At 48.4% G+C, this 17,880-nt stretch overlaps 1 protein-coding gene across 1 annotated transcript in view; it reads left to right on the top strand.

The window, feature by feature from the left end:
• LOC311232908 (roundabout homolog 1-like) overlaps window positions 1-17,880 on the top strand; it is a gene marked incomplete at its 3' end in the record, with an annotated part of 169,519 nt that overhangs the window by 104,376 nt on the left and 47,263 nt on the right. The window contains 1 exon segment of the mRNA XM_084319743.1: window positions 12,438-12,565. Within this exon segment, the coding sequence (XP_084175869.1) occupies window positions 12,438-12,565 (128 nt within the window).

Below are 17,880 nucleotides of genomic sequence, written 5' to 3'. Positions count from 1 at the left end.
AAAATATGAGATCCAAGGAGTTGCCTGCTTTGTGGGTGGGAGGCATGGCAGTGGGAGTCAGGTCAAATTGTTGTAGGAGGGAGACCACTGGGACCGACTGAGATGAGTCAGGCAGGTTGAAGTCGCCCAATAGAAGGAGCGGGGTACCATCTTCCGGTAAGGAGCTTAGAAGCATGTCCAGCTCATCTATGAAGTGATCGAGGGGACCTGGAGGGCGATAGAGTGTAACAATGGTGAGATTGAAAGGATTAGAGACAGATATTGCATGATATTCGAGGGAGGAGAGTGACAGTTCTGGGAGTTGTGTTAGGTTTGAAGCCCATGAAGGAGATGTCATGAGGCCAGTGCCTCCACCCCGTCTGGAGGGTCGAGGTGTGTGAGTGAAGTTATAGTTTGTAGATAATGCTGCAGGTGTTGATGAGTTATTGGGAGTTATCCAGGTCTCAGTTAGAGCCAGGAGCTGCAGATTTAGAATATGGGCGTAGGCAGTAATGAAGTCAGCTTTCTTGACTGCTGATTGACAATTCCATAAGCCTCCCCGTACTGTGACAGGTGTATTAGTGGCTGTAGGAGGGTAGGAGAGATTTGCCGGGTTGCTAGCAAACTGGCGTGGATGGGTAGAGTCAGTTCTGGAGGAGCAGATTGTGGATATAGGTATGAGGCACATTGTGGTGTCAAGAGTGGCAGGGAGAAGGTTGTAGGGAGGAAGCGAGATAGTAGGGGAATAGCAGAGTGGGAGGGAAATATAGGATTATGGTGTGCTTAGCACTGGGTGGATCGGTGGATCCCTCTGCTGAGAACTCCAGGAAAACTCCTCTTTGTCCCTCTTCGTTTCTCGACGCTTCGCTGACGCTAGGCCAGCAAGTCCTTAAATCACTATCACTAATTACTGATGAGTGACACCTGCAGCAAAAGGCCACACCTCCAGTTTCTGTCAGCTGGGTGAAACTAATTACAAACTATTTCCACAACACAATTTAGTCACACACTTCAAAATGATGTACACAGTATTATTCAGTTCAAAGATCCTACCCTCTCTGCTGCTGTCATCAGATATAGTGGCCTTCCGACCACTGCCACCAAGCCTCTTCAACTCATTCAGAACGCAGCGGCCCGCCTGATCTCAAACCTACCGAAGTCGGCCCATGTCACCCCACTTCTTAGGGACCTGCACTGGCTCCCCATTGCTGCACGAATCCGCTTCAAGGCCCTCGACCTGGCATACCGTGCAGCAAAGGGAACCGCTCCCACCTACCTCCGGTCAATGGTCTCTAACTACACACCCTCAAGACCCCTCCGCTCTGCATCTTCTGGCCGTCTCAGACCCACTCCTATCTGAGCTCCGGGAGGGTCATCAAGGAGAAGTTGCCTATTCTTGCCCCACAATGGTGGAATGAACTACCCACCCCAGTTAGGACAGCCGAAACCCGTCCAATCTTTCGCTGTCGACTAAAGACGCACTTCTTCAACCATTAAAAAAAATAAAAAATCGAACCCTAACTAACCTTACTGTCATGCACGTGTCCTAATAAACTAACCTACACTGTAGCACTCAACACTTTGATGAACATTGTTACTCAGCTGATAGAGTTGTGCCCTTCCTGATGACTTGTCGTACAGAACTTGTAAGTCGCTTTGGACAAAAGCGTCAGCTAAATGACTAAATGTAAATGTAAATGTTCTAAGACTTGGATATGGTCCTGTAGCGTAGCCCATCCCATGCCCAAGGTGCGAAGTGAGAAAAAGCTGTCTTTCCTAGTTCAGTGAGTATTCTGGGAGTTTTTAAAAGTAGCCATCTTGTGGCAGGGCCCTCATTCATCAACGTGTTCTACGCACAGATCTGTGCTTACCCTGTGCGTACGATCATTTCTAAGCAAAGAGTGGGATTCATCAATTTCTATTTGAACTTGACTCCGTGCTTACATCTACGCACAGGTCAGACCAGGCGTACCTGGCGCCCAGTGGTAGAATATCGTTACTACGCATAAGCACTCCTCAGTCCTGCATTAGTTTCAAGGCGGAAATAAGCTTCTGTGCATTAGTGTTCAACTTCTGTATGACCCGTAATTCATTATAGTTCATTGTAAAATAGCGACAGTAGTGTAATTATAACGGGCTCACACGCGAACAAGAGGTTGGCCTGCTTGTTTGGCACGGGGGGGCAGACGCAAAACACCAACCTCCAAACGCGATTAGATATTGTTTCAAATAAAAAGCAAATTATTTTGTGTGTCATGTTTCCAAATAAGATTGGTCACGAAATGCTTTCTACTTCAATTTGTTGGTTAGAATAGATGACCTCCGTTGAAACTTCACTGAGACTAACAGTCTATTTGTGAGCTCCCGCACAGATGTGATGATAATAATAATAATAACAATAATAATAATAGCTTCATTTTATATAGCGCCTTTCAAGAGACCCAAGGTCGCTTTACATAGATAGGGGGGGGGGAATAACAAAGTAACAAACATAGTGGACAGACACACAACATATATATATGATGATGGAATTCATTCAAGATCCTCTCCACCCTCGGGTCTTTGCCACCGCGGCACGGTCCATCGTGATATTGGAGATGGATCGAGCAATAGACTGTTACTGTAGCTGTCAAAGCTCCATCACAAATGCAGTTATGTGAATAGAAAGGGATTCCACTCAGTCAATGTTGCGATGCGCATTTGCCTGATACATGTTATTGCTGGATGCCGGGAGGAAGGCGATGCTGAATGTTTTCAATTCATTAAATAAAACGGATACTTTTTGCAAGGGTTTACTGACTGTCATACAAATAATCAACCAACTACATACTGTAACTTTTCAGTGCACGTTCTTATTTACATTGTGACAACAGCCTTGTGAGTTCCCGCAGTGACCCGCACACAGACATGATGGAATTCAAGTTCATGTTTGTATTGATCACATATAGGCAGGCTACACATGGCGTATCTGCTACATCATACATGGCAGTAAGATTCATTGTTCTTGTATATGCTCTCGTATTATTGTTTATGTAGGCTACCCAATACTGACATCAAAATAGATTGTAGTATGCCTCTAGAAATCATATGCAGCAGGTAGAAAATTGACGGGAGATCCATCGCGATTTGGAATAAAATTGAGGAGAACTTTAATCCCTGGGTATTAATCAAACAACACGGGAAAAGGCAGTCATATTCCAGCGCGGTCTTTATTAGCCGACAACAAAATAGATGCCTCTAAAAATCATATAGCCAATCGAACACAACTAATAAAGGCATTCATATTACAGCACGGTTATAATGACACACAACCAACGCCAAACAGTGGTCAACGAACGGTCTTTATTAGTATTTTGAGCTGTCCAGGCAGAATTGCAGCAATGGTCTTAGGGAGCCGTTGATATCTGACATCACCGTTTACAAATCCGCCTTTTATTTATCCCATAATACGCGATAGTGTCTTCTTGGTTCGACAGCAGTGAATTCTCCGTGGAGTTTCTCAGAGTTCCGCTCGGGTCAGTCCATTATTTCACATCCCATGGGGGGTGTTTCCTCACTTTCATGACCATATATGGATAATCATGCACGAGCATTGACGGTAGAACAAAGTTCTACGGAGGAGCATAGAGCCTGCGTACGCACGTGTGATGAATCCCGACTTCCCTGTGCGTACACTGGTTCTACATTCCGTGCTTACGTGTGGAAATAGAACATGTTCTACGCACACATTGATGAATGAGGGCCCTGGTATGGTCGCTGCTAGAGGCAAAGCTAATGCGACTAGAAAGATATAGGGGAAGCTTCCCTAGGACGGCCTTATATATAAAAACAAACATGTGTGATGTCCTCTGCGTGTGCGTACAGAGAGGTCCATCCCACCATTTGGTAAAGCACACAATGGTGAGTAAGCCCTTCGGCACTAGTGATGCAGCACAGAGAAGCATGGTACACACTGTCTAGCTTTTTTACCAGTGAGGAGGCAGCATGCATATATATATATATTCTGTCACCATAGTCAATTATTACAGACAGGAATGTGGCTTGAACAAGTTTCTTTCTGGCCTCAAAAGAAAAGCTTTTTTTTTTGTGTGCAAAAATAAAAATAATAAAGTTTTAATTTAAGTTTCTTTATGAGGATTGTATTGTATTATAATGTATTGTACACATTGATTTAGTTTGACCGTTATCAAGGGTTATATGAGTTTAAATGATGTCACCAGAAGACACTGAATCTGTGTGTCAATTAAAGGATAATGAAATTATACAGATGGAAAAATAGCAACGCTGCTTTTTCCCTCCACATTGTTTCATTGAGCTCTTTTAATGTGCCGTTGACTCTGACATAAATGCGGGCCAGACCTCTCCCATCACCGTGGGCTGCTTGACAGGGGGGCGGGGGGGTGCCCACCAGCTCCTGATCCTTAGAGGTTCTAAATGGGTGATGGCTGTCCTCCTGAATCTGTCTTCACCCACATCTCCAAACACCGTGAAGCAGGCCCCTGTTCTTGTTCCTTGTTTGGGTCAAACACGTCTCCAAATGATTCTTCTGCTGCTGCAATTACTGTGTCGGGATGAGAACAGGCTGCTTCCTTCACAGCTTTCATGTGCTCTCGCTTTCATGTACTCTGTCACAAAACTAAAGGATTGTTACTTTGACAGCTTTCATCTGTGGAAGAGCACAACCTTCTTTTCACATCCTTCACACATCAAATTTTTTTTAGCATAGATTAACAGCTAATATAATCACCTGATTATTGAATCTATTCTATAGTTCAAGAAAGGTATCCATGTGTTCCATCGTCTGTTTCTGTAGTGATATTGGACTTCAAATGACGAAGTTAGGGTTGAACGCTCGTGGGATATTCAGCCACACAAACTTAACTGCTGTGTTTTTAAACATGGACCCTTCATCATCTATCATGCGGGAGTCTAAATGAATAATAGGGACAACATTTTCTGTAATTGGTCCAGCATTGAGGGAGATCGATTCAGCCGGCAGTCGCGAAACATTCTGCAATGTAATTGACAATAGACAGGTTTCCTGTTTGTGAACACACGTAATTAAGGATGTCCGATATTATTGGCCTACCGATATTATCGGCCGATATTGGCATTAAAATGTGATATCGGAAAATACCGGTTTTCAAAAAAAAAGTTTTATTATTTTTTTTTTTTTTTTACATTTCTATAAGCTTTATTTACCCAGGCAAGCAAGGAAGAACAAATTCTGATTTTATTTATTGTCAAAAGTATGCATAATGTTGTGTTAATTCCACAACAAGAGATATGTAAAGTTAATTACCTGAAATTATTCCATTTTTTGGGGGGGGAAACCCTGCATATATCGGTATCGGTTGATATCGGTTGATATCGGTATCGGAAATTAAGAGTTGGACAATATCGGTATATCGGTAAAAAAGCCAATATCGAGCATCCCTACACGTAATCTTATAAAGACTCAGTCAGCCGTGAGGAACGAGGAGACCGTCATCTCATAAAGACTCAGTCAGCCGTGAGGAGGAACGAGGAGACCATCATCTCATAAAGACTCAGTCAGCCGTGAGGAACGAGGAGACCGTCATCTCATAAAGACTCAGTCAGCCGTGAGGAGGAACGAGGAGACCATCATCTCATAAAGACTCAGTCAGCCGTGAGGAACGAGGAGACCATCATCTCATAAAGACTCAGTCAGCCGTGAGGAACGAGGAGACCGTCATCTCATAAAGACTCAGTCAGCCGTGAGGAACGAGGAGACCATCATCTCATAAAGACTCAGTCAGCCGTGAGGAACGAGGAGACCGTCATCTCATAAAGACTCAGTCAGCCGTGAGGAACCAGGAGACCATCATCTTATAAAGACTCAGTCAGCCGTGAGGAACGAGGAGACCATCATCTCATAAAGACTCAGTCAGCCGTGAGGAACGAGGAGACCATCATCTCATAAAGACTCAGTCAGCCGTGAGGAACGAGGAGACCATCATCTCATAAAGACTCAGTCAGCCGTGAGGAACGAGGAGACCATCATCTCATAAAGACTCAGTCAGCCGTGAGGAACGAGGAGACCATCATCTCATAAAGACTCAGTCAGCCATGAGGAACGAGGAGACCATCATCTCATAAAGACTCAGTCAGCCGTGAGGAACCAGGAGACCGTCATCTCATAAAGACTCAGTCAGCCGTGAGGAACGAGGAGACCATCATCTCATAAAGACTCAGTCAGCCGTGAGGAACGAGGAGACCATCATCTCATAAAGACTCAGTCAGCCGTGAGGAGGAACGAGGAGACCGTCATCTCATAAAGACTCAGTCAGCCGTGAGGAACGAGGAGACCGTCATCTCATAAAGACTCAGTCAGCCGTGAGGAACGAGGAGACCGTCATCTCATAAAGACTCAGTCAGCCGTGAGGAGGAACGAGGAGACCGTCATCTTATAAAGACTCAGTCAGCCGTGAGGAACGAGGAGACCGTCATCTCATAAAGACTCAGTCAGCCATGAGGAACGAGGAGACCATCATCTCATAAAGACTCAGTCAGCCGTGAGGAACGAGGAGACCATCATCTCATAAAGACTCAGTCAGCCATGAGGAACGAGGAGACCGTCATCTCATAAAGACTCAGTCAGCCGTGAGGAGGAACGAGGAGACCGTCATCTCATAAAGACTCAGTCAGCCGTGAGGAACGAGGAGACCGTCATCTCATAAAGACTCAGTCAGCCGTGAGGAACGAGGAGACCGTCATCTCATAAAGACTCAGTCAGCCGTGAGGAACGAGGAGACCATCATCTCATAAAGACTCAGTCAGCCGTGAGGAGGAACGAGGAGACCATCATCTCATAAAGACTCAGTCAGCCGTGAGGAGGAACGAGGAGACCATCATCTCATAAAGACTCAGTCAGCCGTGAGGAACGAGGAGACCGTCATCTCATAAAGACTCAGTCAGCCGTGAGGAGGAACGAGGAGACCATCATCTCATAAAGACTCAGTCAGCCGTGAGGAACCAGGAGACCATCATCTCATAAAGACTCAGTCAGCCGTGAGGAACGAGGAGACCATCATCTCATAAAGACTCAGTCAGCCATGAGGAACCAGGAGACCATCATCTCATAAAGACTCAGTCAGCCGTGAGGAACCAGGAGACCGTCATCTCATAAAGACTCAGTCAGCCGTGAGGAACGAGGAGACCGTCATCTTATAAAGACTCAGTCAGCCATGAGGAACGAGGAGACCATCATCTCATAAAGACTCAGTCAGCCGTGAGGAACGAGGAGACCATCATCTCATAAAGACTCAGTCAGCCGTGAGGAACGAGGAGACCATCATCTTATAAAGACTCAGTCAGCCGTGAGGAACGAGGAGACCATCATCTCATAAAGACTCAGTCAGCCGTGAGGAACGAGGAGACCATCATCTCATAAAGACTCAGTCAGCCGTGAGGAATGAGGAGACCGTCATCTCATAAAGACTCAGTCAGCCGTGAGGAGGAACGAGGAGACCATCATCTCATAAAGACTCAGTCAGCCATGAGGAACGAGGAGACCATCATCTCATAAAGACTCAGTCAGCCGTGAGGAGGAACGAGGAGACCATCATCTCATAAAGACTCAGTCAGCCGTGAGGAACGAGGAGACCGTCATCTCATAAAGACTCAGTCAGCCGTGAGGAACGAGGAGACCGTCATCTCATAAAGACTCAGTCAGCCGTGAGGAACGAGGAGACCATCATCTCATAAAGACTCAGTCAGCCGTGAGGAGGAACGAGGAGACCATCATCTCATAAAGACTCAGTCAGCCGTGAGGAACGAGGAGACCGTCATCTCATAAAGACTCAGTCAGCCGTGAGGAGGAACGAGGAGACCATCATCTCATAAAGACTCAGTCAGCCGTGAGGAACGAGGAGACCGTCATCTTATAAAGACTCAGTCAGCCGTGAGGAACGAGGACACCATCATCTCATAAAGACTCAGTCAGCCATGAGGAACGAGGAGACCGTCATCTCATAAAGACTCAGTCAGCCGTGAGGAGGAACGAGGAGACCGTCATCTCATAAAGACTCAGTCAGCCGTGAGGAGGAACGAGGAGACCGTCATCTCATAAAGACTCAGTCAGCCGTGAGGAGGAACGAGGAGACCATCATCTCATAAAGACTCAGTCAGCCGTGAGGAGCGAGGAGACCGTCATCTCATAAAGACTCAGTCAGCCGTGAGGAGGAACGAGGAGACCATCATCTCATAAAGACTCAGTCAGCCGTGAGGAACGAGGAGACCATCATCTCATAAAGACTCAGTCAGCCGTGAGGAACGAGGAGACCGTCATCTCATAAAGACTCAGTCAGCCGTGAGGAGGAACGAGGAAACCATCATCTCATAAAGACTCAGTCAGCCGTGAGGAGGAACGAGGAGACCATCATCTCATAAAGACTCAGTCAGCCGTGAGGAACGAGGAGACCGTCATCTTATAAAGACTCAGTCAGCCGTGAGGAACGAGGAGACCGTCATCTCATAAAGACTCAGTCAGACGTGAGGAACGAGGAGACCATCATCTCATAAAGACTCAGTCAGCCGTGAGGAGGAGCGAGGAGACCGTCATCTCATAAAGACTCAGTCAGCCGTGAGGAGGAACGAGGAGACCATCATCTTATAAAGACTCAGTCAGCCGTGAGGAGCGAGGAGACCATCATCTCATAAAGACTCAGTCAGCCGTGAGGAGGAACGAGGAGACCATCATCTTATAAAGACTCAGTCAGCCGTGAGGAGCGAGGAGACCATCATCTCATAAAGACTCAGTCAGCCGTGAGGAACGAGGAGACCATCATCTCATAAAGACTCAGTCAGCCGTGAGGAGGAACGAGGAGACCATCATCTCATAAAGACTCAGTCAGCCGTGAGGAACGAGGAGACCGTCATCTCATAAAGACTCAGTCAGCCGTGAGGAACGAGGAGACCATCATCTCATAAAGACTCAGTCAGCCGTGAGGAACGAGGAGACCATCATCTCATAAAGACTCAGTCAGCCGTGAGGAGCGAGGAGACCATCATCTCATAAAGACTCAGTCAGCCGTGAGGAACGAGGAGACCATCATCTCATAAAGACTCAGTCAGCCGTGAGGAACGAGGAGACCATCATCTCATAAAGACTCAGTCAGCCGTGAGGAGGAACGAGGAGACCATCATCTCATAAAGACTCAGTCAGCCGTGAGGAACGAGGAGACCGTCATCTCATAAAGACTCAGTCAGCCGTGAGGAACGAGGAGACCATCATCTCATAAAGACTCAGTCAGCCGTGAGGAACGAGGAGACCGTCATCTCATAAAGACTCAGTCAGCTATGAGGAACGAGGAGACCATCATCTCATAAAGACTCAGTCAGCCGTGAGGAGGAACGAGGAGACCATCATCTCATAAAGACTCAGTCAGCCGTGAGGAGGAACGAGGAGACCATCATCTCATAAAGACTCAGTCAGCCGTGAGGAGGAACGAGGAGACCATCATCTCATAAAGACTCAGTCAGCCATGAGGAACGAGGAGACCATCATCTCATAAAGACTCAGTCAGCCGTGAGGAACGAGGAGACCATCATCTCATAAAGACTCAGTCAGCCGTGAGGAACGAGGAGACCGTCATCTCATAAAGACTCAGTCAGCCGTGAGGAACGAGGAGACCGTCATCTCATAAAGACTCAGTCAGCCGTGAGGAGGAACGAGGAGACCGTCATCTCATAAAGACTCAGTCAGCCGTGAGGAACGAGGAGACCATCATCTCATAAAGACTCAGTCAGCCGTGAGGAGGAACGAGGAGACCGTCATCTCATAAAGACTCAGTCAGCCATGAGGAGGAACGAGGAGACCATCATCTCATAAAGACTCAGTCAGCCGTGAGGAACGAGGAGACCGTCATCTCATAAAGACTCAGTCAGCCGTGAGGAGGAACGAGGAGACCGTCATCTCATAAAGACTCAGTCAGCCGTGAGGAACGAGGAGACCGTCATCTCATAAAGACTCAGTCAGCCGTGAGGAACGAGGAGACCGTCATCTCATAAAGACTCAGTCAGCCGTGAGGAGGAACGAGGAGACCGTCATCTCATAAAGACTCAGTCAGCCGTGAGGAACGAGGAGACCGTCATCTCATAAAGACTCAGTCAGCCGTGAGGAACGAGGAGACCATCATCTCATAAAGACTCAGTCAGCCGTGAGGAACGAGGAGACCATCATCTCATAAAGACTCAGTCAGCCGTGAGGAACGAGGAGACCATCATCTCATAAAGACTCAGTCAGCCGTGAGGAACGAGGAGACCATCATCTCATAAAGACTCAGTCAGCCGTGAGGAGCGAGGAGACCATCATCTCATAAAGACTCAGTCAGCCGTGAGGAACGAGGAGACCATCATCTCATAAAGACTCAGTCAGCCGTGAGGAACGAGGAGACCGTCATCTCATAAAGACTCAGTCAGCCGTGAGGAACGAGGAGACCGTCATCTTATAAAGACTCAGTCAGCCGTGAGGAACGAGGAGACCATCATCTCATAAAGACTCAGTCAGCCGTGAGGAACGAGGAGACCGTCATCTCATAAAGACTCAGTCAGCCGTGAGGAACGAGGAGACCGTCATCTCATAAAGACTCAGTCAGCCGTGAGGAGGAACGAGGAGACCATCATCTCATAAAGACTCAGTCAGCCGTGAGGAACGAGGAGACCATCATCTCATAAAGACTCGATCAGCCGTGAGGAGGAACGAGGAGACCATCATCTCATAAAGACTCAGTCAGCCGTGAGGAACGAGGAGACCATCATCTCATAAAGACTCAGTCAGCCGTGAGGAACGAGGAGACCATCATCTCATAAAGACTCAGTCAGCCGTGAGGAGGAACGAGGAGACCATCATCTTATAAAGACTCAGTCAGCCGTGAGGAACGAGGAGACCGTCATCTCATAAAGACTCGATGATGTCTGGGATGGTGACGTTATTCCAGTCAGAGGGAGCACTGGACATGTATCAGGGAGACTATCTCTATCCCTTCCATCTATTACTCTGGCTGGTCCAGGGTCAGGTGCACCTGGGTCATCATTATCACATGAATAGTCTGCTGTGGTCTGAATCATCAACATTCTCATTCTGCTCTGTCTAAAGAAACCATGCTCTGGGATGAAGTGGACCATTTTGAGAATGTTGTGACGCCATATGTTTGCTCATATATTTGTCAGAATTTAGCTTTTGACTTTTCCGTCTCTTGATACTTTTCTATAGCAGCCTTATTCTCAATGCAGGGCCTTTCCTCAAAAACAAACAAATTCAACTGTCCACACAAGTGCAATATCAATCGATAAAGAATATTTATTGATTATGGCAGAATATAGTCCGATGGGCAATTAGAATGGTCGTAATACAGTCCGAGGTCAAAAACATAAAAAACAGGCTCTCGTAAAAAAAAAAAGGGATTGTTCAATACTCAGAGTAGTCGTCCGGTCCAGGGTCAGTACACAAGAGGGTTTCTCAGCCAGTCCAGGGTGCAGTACACAATGAACACCTTCTCGCCTTCACCTCTCCTCTCACTACCTCTCACCTCACAAAACTCCGCCAACAACAATCTCTTTCTACACGTACTTCGCTCCTACCTCAACTCCTCTCAACTCAACTCTATCTGTCCTAGTGTTTTGTGGTATGTGTGTCTGGGGAGTGTGCGTGTGAGATGTGGGTGATCTAATGGTGCACAGGTGTGTTCTATCAGTCCTAATCAGCTGCCTAATTGCTTCCACTCCTCCCGTGGCAGTAGTATCTCCCATCCTTCACATAGCCATGGGACGGGGGGGGGTGATATCTGCCACAATATGTACTTCTTTGTAAATACATCAATACAGTATATTACGTATTTGTCATATGTACACATTCAGAATGTTCGTAAATATGTCAATATATTACTTATGGATATAACATTACATGCAATATGTATCTTTTTTCTGTGCTTGATAAGTACTTTATTCACATATTTTAAGTGCATAGTATCGGCTGCTCTGTCAGTCATATAGTCACACTTGGACACATAAAGGTTAAATCCACCTCATTTGTATTTGTATGTCAAATGTTACGTTTAACGATCATGTGGAAGTACTGTACCTTTTTATGTCACTCTGATGTCACTATGAAGGCTCCGACACTATGACACCTTTGTGTCCTTGTTTTCTTTCTGTTGTTCATTGTGTGTGTGTGTGTGTGTGTGTGTGTGTGTGTGTGTGTGTGTGTGTGTGTGTGTGTGTGTGTGTGTGTGTGTGTGTGTGTGTGTGTGTGTGTGTGTGGGGGGGGGGCTCTCTGCGGGGGACCCTGATGGAAACAAGACAAACGTCTTCCTCTGGTCTGACTGCATCCCCTTAACAATTGTGTGTATTGAGCCGTACTGTATTGTACCCATTCTGCAATCTGTTAAATAAAGTTTTCATTCATTCATTCATTGTGTGTGTGCGTGCGCCCCCAGATACCAGGTCCTGGAGGACGACACTCTGCGTGTGCGCGGCGTGACCCAGTCCGACCAGGGCTCCTACACGTGTGTGGTGGAGAACATGGTGGGCCGGGCTGAAGCGTCCGCCACGCTCACCGTACACGGTCGGTACCACGGTCCTAACGTCCTCTCCCTCCTCTCCCCTCCTAACGTCCTCTCCCTCTGTCTCCTCCTAACGTCCTCTCCTCCTAACGTCCTCTCCCTCCTAACGAACCTCCTCTCCTCCCTAACGTCCTCTCCCTCCTAACGTCCCTCCTACCTAACTCCTCTCCTCCTACCTCTCTCCCTCTTCTCCCCCTCCTAACGTCCTCTCCCACCTCCCTCCTCCACGTCCTCCTCCTCCTAACGCCCCTCCTCTCCTCTCCTACCTCCTACTCCTCTCCTAACGTCTCTCCCTCCTAACGTCCTCTCCTACTCCTCTCCCTCCTAACTCCTCTCCCTCTAACGTCCTCTCCCTCCTAACGTCCTCTCCCTCCTAACGTCCTCTCCCTCCCTAACGTCCTCTCCCTCCTAACTCCCTCCCCTCCTAACCTCCTCTCCTCTCTCCCTCTCCCCTCCAACCGTCCTCCCCTCCTAACGTCCTCTCCCTCCTAACTCCTCTCCTCCCTAACGTCCTCTCCCTCCTAACGTCCTCTCCTCCTCCACCCTCTCCCTCCTACGTCCTCCTCTCCTAACGTCCTCTCCCTCCTAACGTCCTCTCCCTCCTAACGTCCTCTCCCTCCTAACGTCCTTCCCCCACTCCTCTCCCTCCTCTCCCTCCTAACGTCCTCTCCCTCCTAACGTCCTCTCCTCCTCCCCTCCTAACGTCCTCTCCCCTCTCTCCCCTCCTAACGTCCTCTCCCCCCTCTCCTCCTAACGTCCTCTCCTACTAACGTCCTCTCCCTCCTAACGTCCTCTCCCTCCTAACGTCCTCTCCCCTCTCTCCCCTCCTAACGTCCTCTCCTCCTAACGTCCTCTCCCTCCTAACGTCCTCTCCTACTAACGTCCTCTCCTCCTAACGTCCTCTCCCTCCTCTCTCCTCCTAACGTCCTCTCCTCTAACGTCCTCTCCCTCCTAACGTCCTCTCCCTCCTAACGTCCTCTCCCTCCTAACGTCCTCTCCCTCCTCTCCCTCCTAACGTCCTCTCCCTCCTAACGTCCTCTCCCTCCTAACGTCCTCTCCCTCCTAACGTCCCTCCCTCCTAACGTCCTCTCCTCCTCTCCCCTCCTAACGTCCTCTCCCTCCTCTCCCTCCTAACGTCCTCTCCTCCTAACGTCCTCTCCCTCCTAACGTCCTCTCCTACTAACGTCCTCTCCCTCCTAACGTCCTCTCCTCCTAACGTCCTCTCCCTCCTAACGTCCTCTCCTCCTAACGTCCTCTCCCTCCTAACGTCCTCTCTCTCCTAACGTCCTCTCCCTCCTAACGTCCTCTCCCTCTCTCCTCCTAACGTCCTCTCCCTCCTAACGTCCTCTCCCTCCTAACGTCCTCTCCCTCCTAACGTCCTCTCCCTCCTAACGTCCTCTCCTCCTAACGTCCTCTCCCTCCTAACGTCCTCTCCCTACTAACGTCCTCTCCCTCCTAACGTCCTCTCCCTCCTAACGTCCTCTCCCTCTCTCTCCTCCTAACGTCCTCTCCTACTAACGTCCTCTCCCTCCTAACGTCCTCTCCTCCTAACGTCCTCTCCCTCCTAACGTCCTCTCCCTCCTAACGTCCTCTCCCTCCTAACGTCCTCTCCCTCCTCTCCCTCCTAACGTCCTCTCCCTCCTAACGTCCTCTCCCTCTCCTCCCTCCTAACGTCCTCTCCCTCCTAACGTCCCTCTCCTCCTAACGTCCTCTCCCTCCTAACGTCCTCTCCCTCCTAACGTCCTCTCCCTCCTAACGTCCTCTCCCTCCTAACGTCCTCTCCCCTCCTAACGTCCTCTCCTCCTAACGTCCTCTCCCTCCTAACGTCCTCTCCCTCCTAACGTCCTCTCCTCCTAACGTCCTCTCCTACTAACGTCCTCTCCCTCCTAACGTCCTCTCCCTCCTAACGTCCTTCCCTCTCAGTCCTCCCCCCCCCCCCCCCCCCCCCCCCCCCTGAGGAGAATTAACCCTTTCACTGTGACAATACAGCCGGTTAACCCTTTCACTGTGACAATACAGCCGGTTAACCCTTTCACTGTGACAATACAGACGGTTAGCCCTTTACTATCACACAACCGACAGTGATGCTCCGTCATTAGCATCATTAGCTCCGCCGATGCTAATGATGGAGCATCACCGTCCGTTGTGTGATAGTAAAGGGTTAACCGTCTGTCGTGTGGCAATGAAAGGGTTAAACCTTTCAGGTGTATGACCTCACACAAGATTTTGATTTTGACGACTGAACACAAGCTGGAACAGACTACCACTGTATTTAACCCTGATTTAAGTAAAAATCTGTTTTAATTGATTGAATTGAAAATCTATTTGAATTAAATAGTTTTTAATTGATTTTCTTTTTATTGATCATTGTAACTGTGTACATCATGTGATGGTTTTATTTGATTTTTGTCTTTTGTGTGTACACCAGGAAGAATAGTTGTTTACAAGGCAACGACTAATGGTGATCCTAAACAAACACAAACACACACACACAATCACAAACACAAACACAGACACAGACACAGACACAGACACAGACACAGACACAGACACAGACACACACACAGACACAAACACAGACACAGACACAGACACAGACACAAACACACACACAGACACAGACACAGACACAGACACAGACACAGACACAAACAAACACAAATGAACACAAACACAAACACAAACAAACATAAACATTCTAATGACGATGTCACAATGGCTACTGGTCATTGGAAGCCATCGGCTGGTAGAATTCTAAGATCAAACTCTGAGAGAAGATTCAGAAAAGCGTACACCTGAAAGGGTTAAAAAGAAATAGACAAGGACATACCGGGAGGACGCGTGTCCCCTGAAGGAAATGAGACGTAACAACAACAGTCCTGTCAGAGCAAACACCGTTCATCTCAGTGGACACTGGAGGCTTCAGACATCCATCATGATCAGGAGACGTGAGGAAGAGGGAGGAGCCGCAGGGGGCTCATGGGTATTTTATCATGGAACATTATCTGACATTTATTGGGAATTTATGGAATGTCATTTTCACTTTTTTTTAATGTGAGTACTTTGTGTAGATTACAGCATTTATTTGTAAGTCAACGGGGGATACTTTTTACTGAATTACCTGAATCACAGTGGGACTTTTGTGTGTGTGTGTGTGTGTGTGTGTGTGTGTGTGTGTGTGTGTGTGTGTGTGTGTGTGTGTGTGTGTGTGTGTGTGTGTGTGTGTGTGTGTGTGTGTGTGTGTCGGGGGCCACAGTGGCTGAGGAAGTGTAGAGCAGTCGTCTGGTAATCGGGAGGTTCCCGGTTCGATTCCCGCTCCTCCCGGGCAGCGTGACGAAGTGTCCTTGAGCAAGACACTGATTGCTCCCGATGAGTAGGTGGGCTCCTTGCATGGTGGCCTCCACACCGTCGGTGGGTGAATGTGAGGAACAAATATTGTAAAGCGCTTTGGATAAAAGCTGTTATATAAAATGTTAGGTTAGGGTTAACAGACCAGCATGGAGCTGTGGGTCAGGTTAGGGTTAACAGACCAGCGTGGAGCTGTGGGTCAGGTTAGGGTTAACAGACCAGGAGCTGTGGGTCAGGTTAGGGTTAACAGACCAGGAGCTGTGGGTCAGGTTAGGGTTAACAGACCAGTGTGGAGCTGTGGGTCAGGTTAGGGTTAACAGACCAGGAGCTGTGGGTCAGGTTAGGGTTAACAGACCAGCATGGAGCTGTGGGTCAGGTTAGGGTTAACAGACCAGGAGCTGTGGGTCAGGTTAGGGTTAACAGACCAGGAGCTGTGGGTCAGGTTAGGGTTAACAGACCAGGAGCTGTGGGTCAGGTTAGGGTTAACAGACCAGGAGCTGTGGGTCAGGTTAGGGTTAACAGACCAGGAGCTGTGGGTCAGGTTAGGGTTAACAGACCAGGAGCTGTGGGTCAGGTTAGGGTTAACAGACCAGCATGGAGCTGTGGGTCAGGTTAGGGTTAACAGACCAGGAGCTGTGGGTCAGGTTAGGGTTAACAGACCAGTGTGGAGCTGTGGGTCAGGTTAGGGTTAACAGACCAGGAGCTGTGGGTCAGGTTAGGGTTAACAGACCAGGAGCTGTGGGTCAGGTTAGGGTTAACAGACCAGGAGCTGTGGGTCAGGTTAGGGTTAACAGACCAGGAGCTGTGGGTCAGGTTAGGGTTAACAGACCAGGAGCTGTGGGTCAGGTTAGGGTTAACAGACCAGGAGCTGTGGGTCAGGTTAGGGTTAACAGACCAGGAGCTGTGGGTCAGGTTAGGGTTAACAGACCAGGAGCTGTGGGTCAGGTTAGGGTTAACAGACCAGCGTGGAGCTGTGGGTCAGGTTAGGGTTAACAGACCAGGAGCTGTGGGTCAGGTTAGGGTTAACAGACCAGGAGCTGTGGGTCAGGTTAGGGTTAACAGACCAGGAGCTGTGGGTCAGGTTAGGGTTAACAGACCAGGAGCTGTGGGTCAGGTTAGGGTTAACAGACCAGGAGCTGTGGGTCAGGTTAGGGTTAACAGACCAGGAGCTGTGGGTCAGGTTAGGGTTAACAGACCAGGAGCTGTGGGTCAGGTTAGGGTTAACAGACCAGCGTGGAGCTGTGGGTCAGGTTAGGGTTAACAGGCCAATGGGACCGGCCAGCATTGAACTGTGGGTCGGGTTGCTTCTATACTTTAAGCAGGTGGCTTGTCCTTCCACGTTCCCGTTTTGTGCTCTGATTGGCCACGCACGTTTCTGGTCATGTGACATGTGCGCCAATCGTGGGACGGCAAGTTTTTGGACGGTTAAGCTTAGGCGCTCTTTCGAAGTTGGTTAAGGTTAGAGTTTGTCTTAGAGCAGGGCGATAGAACACCAGCCCTGATTCCAAACTCTAACCTTAACCAACTTCGAAAGAGTCGCCTAAGTTTAACCAGTGATAAACTAGGCGTTAGGTAGTTTGCAGGCTGTTAGACCCGGAAATAGGCGCAGAACTTGCCGTCCCACGATTGGCGCACATGTCACATGACCAGAAACGTGCGTGGCCAATCAGAGCGCAAAACGGGAACGCGGAAGGACAAGCCACTTGCTTAACACTTTGAATGCCACCCAGGAGTTTTCTCGTGTTATTACCCCCCGGGTTGAATGCCCACTCACGAGAATATTCGTTTTATTCGTTTTAATTTTTTATTAGCGATCTGAAATCATATTGCATCAAGCGAGCCTACCGTTGGAGATCCAGTCACCCCCGGCACTCAGATGTGAAAAAAGCGCCCCCTATCGTCTCCCAGATGTTAAATCACCCTTTCGGATTGGACTCAATGAAAGTGAATGGGAGAAAGGATTTCTGAC

Source organism: Notolepis coatsorum (genome assembly GCF_963971535.1).
Source record: "Notolepis coatsorum genome assembly, chromosome: 8".
NCBI classification, from domain to species: domain Eukaryota; kingdom Metazoa; phylum Chordata; class Actinopteri; order Aulopiformes; family Paralepididae; genus Notolepis; species Notolepis coatsorum.
This window is presented reverse-complemented; position numbering and strand designations above follow the sequence as displayed.